This window comes from Neomonachus schauinslandi, chromosome 13 (assembly GCF_002201575.2).
Source record: "Neomonachus schauinslandi chromosome 13, ASM220157v2, whole genome shotgun sequence".
NCBI classification, from domain to species: domain Eukaryota; kingdom Metazoa; phylum Chordata; class Mammalia; order Carnivora; family Phocidae; genus Neomonachus; species Neomonachus schauinslandi.
The window spans coordinates 68360802-68369841 of NC_058415.1; the positions used below are offsets into that span (position 1 = coordinate 68360802).

At 44.1% G+C, this 9040-nt stretch overlaps 1 protein-coding gene across 2 annotated transcripts in view; it reads left to right on the forward strand.

Annotated features, from left to right (window-relative positions):
• The window catches only part of ZNF462 (zinc finger protein 462), a 129586-nt gene extending 121297 nt beyond the window's left edge, over nt 1-8289 (forward strand). For both annotated transcript variants that reach the window (XM_021691405.2, XM_044920560.1), the window contains 3 exons: nt 2225-2357; nt 6676-6799; nt 8011-8289. In XM_021691405.2, coding sequence (XP_021547080.2) covers nt 2225-2357; nt 6676-6799; nt 8011-8218 — 465 coding nt within the window. In that variant the 3' untranslated portion in view covers nt 8219-8289. The remainder of the gene's footprint in view (nt 1-2224; nt 2358-6675; nt 6800-8010) is intronic.
• The last annotated feature ends 751 nt before the right edge of the window (nt 8290-9040 follow it).

Consider the following 9040-nt stretch of genomic DNA (forward strand, 5'->3'; position numbering starts at 1 on the left):
TTGATCTTTCTTGGTTTTGTTATTTTCATTTCCTGGCAGGGGCCACCCCTCACGCCTCTTACACACACCTGCTGTGGCCCCGGCAGAGATGGGAAGTGGAGAGAGGCGGTCAGAAAAGGCTCCCTTCTACTTATTGGTCACTTAAGGATGTGTTACTTTGCACATATTTCAAAGTTAGGTAAACTGGAACCTTGCCTCGTTTTCCTGAAAAACTGGCAGCCCAGAAAACTTTTATTCAAATATTTGTCATAAATGCTATTTGGTTAAAATGTAGACTTTGTGGCTAAACATAACTTCATAAATATGCATTTACGATGCTTGTTGTAAGCGTTTCCAAAAGCCAAAATTGGAAAAGGCCACATTCCCAGAAAGGAGAAGGAAACTACATTTTGGGGAACTATTGTGTTTCAGGTAGCACACTGACCCCCTTTTACAAACAGGGCGTGGAGGCTGGATGTTGAGCAACTTCCCCACAATCGCGTGGTTAATGGCAAACTCTGAACTTGAACTCAGATCTGTCAGACTTCAAAGCCCATGCTCCTTGTGCTCTTTTTGCTTTCATGTCATAAAAACAAAAGTCAGTATGGGTCTGTAGGAGTGAGGCATAGTAGATAAATCCAGATAAGAAGGTGCTACAAGCCAAAGCTCTTTGAAGATTGCTACTGTGAACTCTTAGGAGGGAGGAATGAGAAATAAAGATTCTGAACTCGACTCTTCCTCCTTTGCACCTTAGTCTATTAATTTTTAATTTTACAAATGACCAAAATAAGACCTCGCCTTCCCTGAACGCTTAGCATTGAGATCGACAAAAACATCTCTCCTCCCTCCTGTTGACTTGTTTTCAGAGTCAAGTGTTAACAGAGTCCATGGATTGCATTATTATAGTTAGATCAATCCATTGTTTCTCTCATTTTAAAAGAGCTCTTATCCTGAGTTTTCTTCCTCCTTTTAAATGCTGCCTACCTTCTACAGGATGTTGTTGGGGCAATATTAAGTCTTTTCACAGGGCTGTCTCTTGGCCCTGGTACTCTGAGTCTCTTTCTCTCCCATTTGTCACAGTTGATGAGGATGTTCCCATCTGCCAGGCATATGGAATTGGTGGTGCTCAGCAAATCTTTGTTCCAGTCTGGTCCCAGAGAGTATTTTGGGATTATCTTGTAAATTCTCTCTTTCCTCTCCTGTGCCCTCAATATGCTCTATCTCTATTGTAGCAGCTATGGAAATCTACCTTGGAATCGAATTGATGATGTCTGCTTTCCCTCTTCAACTCAACTGTGAGCCTCTGGAGGCCAGGACTGGGTCTCATTCATCTTTGTGGGTCCTTTTCCTGACCCCCAACAGGGGGAGCACAGCACATTCTACAGAGGACTAAGCCCATAGCTGTTGATTGGCTTGAGACATTTTGTTGGCTTGAGTCCGTGCTAACCTGTCATTCCTAATAATTCTATGCACAAATGGAAAGGTTCTGTAAATAGATTAGTCAAGAAGGTGAATTTTGTGCTACTGCCGATGTGAGACCCCTAAACATAGCATCATTATAAAGTTTTCCTGGTGTGGATTTTTATTTCCCTTGGGCATTATTTGGAAGAGAGTGTGGATTCCCACATTATTCTAACCATGTATTACATAAATAAAAATAAGCCGTAATTAACACTTAGAGGGCTTTTAGGGGTTACTCTAGATTTTTCTCAGGTAATCCCAGCCTAAGTCAATAGGTTATGGTCAGCTTCAGAAACAGTAATAAGGTAACAGTGTTGTCTTCATTTATGGAGTCAGGAGTCAGATAGTTGTCATCTGGCCTAAGCTGGGGCAGCCCAAACCCTCCAGGTTGATAAGATCATGGAGAAGGTTGTGACTCCCGTGCTAGTTTTCAGGATACTTACAGAGCCTTTGAATTCAACTCAAAAAGCGTTACTGGACACCTACTCTATACCACAGGCTTTGTGATACTTAGATTTCCTGCCGACTGGAGCGCCTGTTTTTTACTGCATTTGGTAAGGAAGGTCCAGTGTTCCTTTAAAAACATTGGAACGTAGGGGTAAAGGACAGATCCACCTCTAAAACAGTCCAAGGGAGGAAAAGAGCCTCTTAGGCACTGGTGTTGTTTGGTCCTGGTTCCAAAAACATGGTCAAGGGAAAATGATGGTGGAAAGATCTCTCCCCCAGGGAGAGCCCCGTTTGGTCTGTGGTTCATGATTCTATTATTTGTTTGGACCTTTTTCAGGTGAGCCGTAATTTTGAGCTGGTTGGACGGGTTAACTTGGATCAGCTGGAACAGATGAAGGAAAAGATGGAGAGCTCCAGCAGTGAGGACGAGGACAAGGAAGAAGAAATGAACAGCAAGGCTGATGACAGAGGTTAGTCCCAGCCCTGCCCTCGGAGGCCCAGATGGCATCTAGTATGTCCATGGTGAGACAGAAGGGAGGCAGAAGGTTGTTGGAGGAGGAACAGAAGGAATGATCCTTCTTAGTTAAGTAGCAGAACAGACTGACTTAAGAAACATGTCAGGGGCCATGTCTTCGTAAACTATTACCAGCTATAGGAACTCCAAGGAAAACAGACATTTTCTAACTATAGCTATATGTTTGTTAAAAAGTATATGGGGGTGATTTGTTTTTAATAAGGAAAACTGGTGTCTAGGGAAACTACACAGTAAGGACAGGCAGAGGACACTAAAGCTATGGGGGAATGTGAATGAACTTCCCATTGAGCACTTGGGTAATATTGCTGCTGCTGGGGTAAAATTGAGGCTGTGTGAGGAGGGGTGGGCTGCAAAGGACTTGAGCCCTGAGCTTTTCCAGAAGTCCCTCTGCCTGGCCTTTTTCTAAACCCCCTCGCTGCTCTTTTTGCTCTGTAAAGAGGGAGAAAGAGGCCAACAGTTTTCATTCAGCCGTGTGTTTACAGGGACAGGTTTCATGGGATTTTTGTACTATTTTTCCAATTTCCTCTGAGTCTATAATTACTTTCAAAATAAAGTTTTTCAGAAGTATATTTAGCTGTAGACATACATTTATATGGTCTAGAGTTGGTGTTCTGTATTGTTCAACATAGAACATTGTGGAAATCCCAGGACGGTGCATATAAGAATATGGGTTTGGGATCTGTTAGGTTGGTTACTGTAGATTCATCAAAAGCACATGGATAACAAACATGAAAAATAGACATTATAGATCGGAGAAGAATGATGTTAGTTACCAGCATTGAGCTTCCTTATGTGCCAGGTCCAGTGTTGGTGGGTTTTATATAACCCTTTTTTCTTTAATCTTCTATAATGTAAAGGGTTCTATAGTTGGCTTGCCTGGATTTGGCTCCCAGTTATGCTACTAAACTAGCTGTGACTTTGGGTAAAGTATTTTATCCCATGTGCATTCATCATCTATAACAATAATAATATCACCTACCTCTTAGAGTTGTGGAAAGCTTGAATGAGATCATGTACAAGACACCAGCCCAATTCCCAGAACATAGTAACCGCCACATAAATGATAACCCTGCAATGTACATGGTATTATTATCATTTTACAAATGGAGAAATAAAGGCCCAGAAAATTAAGAGCTCATTCAAAGGAAAGAAAAAAACATCATACCTTGGAGGCTGAATTTAGGTCTTCTGGCTCCAGAGGCAAGATCTCTTTGTACTACATTCCCTTTCCCCAACCCTTTGGCAGTGGAATGTTCTTCATCGAAGGGAACCTAACCCTGAATGCCTTCAGGCCTCCCTCTGAGGTGCTCTTCTGCAGAATATCTTTGCTTTTCCTCCTTGCTCCGTCTACAGGCCTATGAAAGCCTATTTGGTGGCCATTTCCCTCGAAGGTTCTCCCTGTGCTTTTCCCTGACCTGCCCCACTTCCACTCCATTCCCACCATGACACCATAGCAGGAGACCACAGGTTTGCAACATGAGGGGCCAGTTGGGCCCCTCGATCCCTAGTGAAGAAAACAGCAGGGACTGCCAACTCTTCAAAGCCCCCATGCCCATGGGCAACCTGAAAAACGGAACGGACAAAGAACACATCCTACCATATAGGTTGATTGTCCTCGTAAAGTTACAACTTTTATTAGGAGAGGCCACAGTGATCCATTTCTTGCAAGGAAAATGGCTAGGATCTAAGGAAGCATGGTTCCCAATTTTTTTTTTTTTAACATTTCACAAATATGTTCTTAGTGATGAATTCTTTAACGTCTGTGCACTGTTACCAGAGTTCTCTGGAAGAGGATGCTTTTGACAGAGGGTACAGAGGCTCCTTTTGCTTCATGCTGCTCTGTGCCCTGCTGTTCCTCTCCAGGAAATAAATTATTCCTCGTTGGATGCTAGGACTTCTTTTAATCTCTGAAGCTGAGCACATATGAGTTTAGAGGTTATAAGCATGGCAGGGGCGAGGACCCCCTTTAGTTCTCCCCTCCTCTGTGATTCCTCCAAAATGAAAGCATCGCAAGTTAGAAAAATAGATGGCAGTTAGGGATTGGGGGCACCAGGCAAATTCCCTTGCTTGCCTGGCTTGGCTGTCCCCTCCGCTTGGGCACTGGGGCATCAGACCAGTTCCGTTTGACTGGAAAGAACTTCATGGTGTCTGATCGCTTCTCACCGGGAAGTGTAGTATCCACATTCGGGAGCCCTAACCACATGGGGAAAAAAAGAAGTCTTGGGGTGGAGGAGCCTGTATTCCTCTCTCTGAGGGTCGGGGATCTAGGAGTAACTTCTAGTGATGCTAATGGGCTTTCCAAGCCTACCCCCCCCACCCCCCTCGCCATTCTTGAAAGAACAGCCTCCTTTGTCTCATCTCCTTTGAATCCATTTTCCACCATCTAGGTATATTCTTGCCAACAGGAAGAAATGGCAAACAATAGCCTCGGGGTGTTTTTGCCAGACGGTCTGTCTTCTAGGAGTAGAGCGGGAGGTGGCTTTAGTACAGCTCTCAGGGCTGGTGGAGAGCTATTTGATGTGTGACAGGTAATGACTGGCCTCGTCCTTTGAGGATGAAACAGCATGAGCCATTGGAAAGAATAGATGACTGGTTTCATGTTTCCTAAGGGTAAAGGAGCAAATGTGCCAGGAGCATGCCCCTCGTTGGCATTGTAGACTTTCATCAGGCACACTCGGTTCAGGGGGCTCACGTCCTTGTAGCTCCCCGACTCTCCGCGCCCTTTCCAACACGGGAACTGGAGAGGAGACTGACCGCCGCCACACTGCAGGTCCTGCCTAGGCAGCTCGGAGGGAATTTGAAAGAGAAGAAGCCAGGCATGAAGAAATCAAAATTAACCCAAGCAGAATCCTCCCCACCCCCTCTCATTATGCAGTTGGGAGGAGTCAGGAAGGCATTCTGTTGATTTCTTGCCCAAGATAATCCCTGCTAAGGAATTAATGCGCAGAGCAGATGGTGCTGTCTCATTTCCAATGAAAAGAATCAAGGAAGATAGTCTGTGCAATTATTTTTAATGGCTTGTGTGGTGATCTTCTTAATTTGTGAGAAAATGTTTCATCTTTTGTTAAAACTGGCCCTATTCACATAGCTTTTTGTGCTGAAGATTAAGGCAGCACAGAGACACCTATCCTGTTAACATCATCCTGAGGATTTTATTAGATGGAGTATTTCAACCAGGAGACATCCTCCTGTACCATCTTGTATGTACAGGCATAGAGTGATCAGATATGTAGAGATGATAGACATTTCCTTGTCCACTGCCCTCATTTTGCAGCGTGGCCGCAGGCCTGTCTCGGTCCTGCTGTTATTCCCCACGGGAGGATGGGCCCTCTGTGGTATAATGAAAGACATATGGGCTTGGGACTCAGGAGAACACAAAGGCCATGTGAGCTCTCCTCTTGGAGTTTGCCAGGAGGAGTGGTCTGTGAACAAATAGCTGGCCAGTCCGCATTTATCAGACCCCTAGCATGTGCCCAGCGCCATGGAGAAAACAAAACAACAGTCAATATTTGATGTTTACAACAGGCCTGTCCAGAAACGTCTATATCCCCACATTCATGAATACCACCAATTGAGGAGTAGATACCAGGCAGCCGGCCAGGGTCCCTCACCAGCTGAGGACATGCTTTCACATACTGGCCTCCCTGTCCAGGATTCTCGTTCACGCTAGGCTCTTTGCTTGCAGATCTCATTCAGGGCTCGTAGCCACCCTGTGAGGTGTTGATTATGACATCCGTGACAGGTGAGCACAAGTTGTGAGCCCCCGGCCTTACTTGGAACCAGCCAAAACTCTGACGTCTGCTACACGGAACCTGATCCAGTGCCTTTACGTTCTTTTTAGTGAGCAAAGATAAACCTGTGTTGGATAGAAAATGAATAGGTGCTAACCCGGGAGGCACTGACAGAGCATCCCAGAAGAGATGTGGTAGATAAACCTGCTGAGACACTGTTAGAATGGACAGAAGGGGTTCTTCGGGCCAGAAAGCCCCAGATTATTTGTGATGGAAGCAGGTGGGGCCGTGAGGAGGCATGGGGAGGCTGGGGGCCTGGGAACCAGGAGCAGTTCTTGAGAACTAGCCAAGAAACACCCTTAGGTGAGAAGCCGGTAGGAGAAAGAGTAAGGAATCTGGAAATTGCCTTCACAGATGGTTTTACAAGTGAAGGTAGGAGAGGAGGTTTCCTAATGAATGTGGACTAACCTCTTCTGCCTCCTCCCACAGCACACAGGTAACACTTCTGCTTTCTCCTCACAGATCTGATGAGATTTTCCGACCGTGGCACTGCTATTAACACCGAGAAGCGTTTTCCATGTGAATTTTGTGGACGGGCGTTTTCACAGGGCTCTGAGTGGGAAAGGCACGTGCTGAGACACGGCATGTAAGTTGAGCCATCCCAAGCCATCACTTGCCCAGAGAAGTGAGAAGTGGCAGGGAGAGCAGGTTCTTTTTGTTTTTTCGTTGTTGTTGTTGTTGTTTGTGGGGTTTTGGTTGTTTTTTTGGTTTTTTGTTTTTAGTTTTTTTTTTTGGTTCTCCTGACAATCCATAGACCCCTCCCTCTGTGTCACACTTCTGGGCATGGGAGGAGAGGCAGTTGTCAGGAACTAGGTTTTGTTCTTTTCTGTTGGTTTTTTAAATGGTCACCCATACACAAGTCAAATGAGGAAAAAATCATCTTTACGAATGACAAATCCCACCCAAGCCCTCACGTAGAAGTTTAGTGCTATTCTCCAGCCAGTGTCCCTTCAGCTTTCATTAGCGTGACATTCTCTGATAGAGCGTGGACCGGGGTCAAAAGATCTGGCTTCTGTTCCTGCCTCTGTGATGACTCATTCCCTGAGTGGCCTTGAACATGCCCTCGCACCTCTTGGTGCCTTCAGTGCTCTGCCTCGGGGACAGAGCCAGCTTCTGCCTGCCTCCCAGGTAGGTGGGAGCATACCCGTAAAACACTTAAAAAAATCCTTGAACATAAAATCGTCCCCTAGACAAGGCATTCTTAGCCCATGAGACACAGAGAGAACCTAGGAGTTGGTCCTCGGGTAGAAAATGCCCCAAAAACCCCAAGCATCTAAACTTCAGAGAAGATTAACTAAGCTTCCTGAGACCTGGGTTCCATCTTCAGGTTTTTGCTCTTTGTTTCTCTGATTTGTTTCTGGACCTGTCCATTAAATCTTTACCTGAGTTCCTCTTTTTAGTCTTATTAAATATGACCAATCTCCAAGCTTGTGGGTTCCATGGATGAGCTTGAGTGAAAGACAGTTCTTGCTATTACCACTTGTGACTTATGACCGACCCAGTAGATGAGGGAACATAAAATAATTGTTAATGTGTCCACATTACACATGGTATAATTAAAACATAGTATAATAATGGATACTTTTGTAGATTCACATCTTCAATAAGATGCCAGAAAGAAATGAACTAAGCATAACATGTAACAAGGATAAATCACTGGCAATTTAGTCCTACATTCATGGCATTTATGCAAAGGAAACCCCAAGGTCTTTTTAGGATCAGGGAAATAAGGACACTTTTTGGCTTAATTAGAAAAAAATGCATACTCACCCATCTCTCCCATCAATGTTTTTCCAGGGCATTGAATGACACCAAGCAGGTGAGCAGAGAAGAAATCCACCTGAAAGAGAGTGTGGAGGACAGTATTAAGATGCCCTCTATAGAGGAAAAGGAAGATGACGAGGCAATCGGGATAGACTTTTCCCTAAAGAATGAAACAGTAGCCATCTGTGTAGTAGCTGCTGACAAATCTCTCCTGGAGAATGCAGAGGCCAAAAATGAATAAGCGTTTGGTGAAATTCTTAATCAAACCGTACTTGAACCGTGATGAGAAAGTGGGAGGGCCAGCTTGGGCTGAGAAGGGGGAGGGGGGGAACAGAAAAGAAGACAGAACAAAGCTGCTTTTTAGGACTGAACAATCTATTTTCAAAGCACTGGTACCTGTGTGAGTGAGTATGTAAATTAAAGTTATTTAAATGGTTGGAATATGTGGCTCCTTTTCCATCACTACACCTTTCCTTCTGGATCTTCATCATGGAAGCATCATTTGTTGTGGAATATGGAAGCACCTCCCGTGTGCACGGTGTGCTCCGTGGCGGTCTTTGGACAGGATGCGGAAACAAGCTCCATGACAGTAGAAGACTTCTCTTAGGGGAACAACTTTTTGACGCACATCTTTTGGTGCGTTTTTCTAGTTTTAATACCTTAAGCTTTTTCAAGACCTAACTGCAGCCGCTTTGGGAAAAAACAAACAAACAAACAAAAACCACAAAAAAAAAAAAACAAAAACAGAAAACAAAAAACTGCTTTGCATAAAACAGTCACCTGTTTCCTAGTACCTCAAACTTAACCAAGGGAATTCTCTGCATTTGTCAGTACTACCTGTCGTCGTCGTGGTTAAATGTAGAGAGAACTGCTGGGCAAGACGGTGAATGGATTTAAAAAAAAAAAAAAAAGAGTTTTAAAGAAAGGAACACAAATTGTGCTTAAAATCCCCACGTGGGTTTTATTTCTTAAAATACTGTGATTTTTTTAATTATTTTAGTAAAAAACAAAACAAAAAAAAAGAAACAGACTTTAATTATTAGATAACTGTTTGTGAATTGTC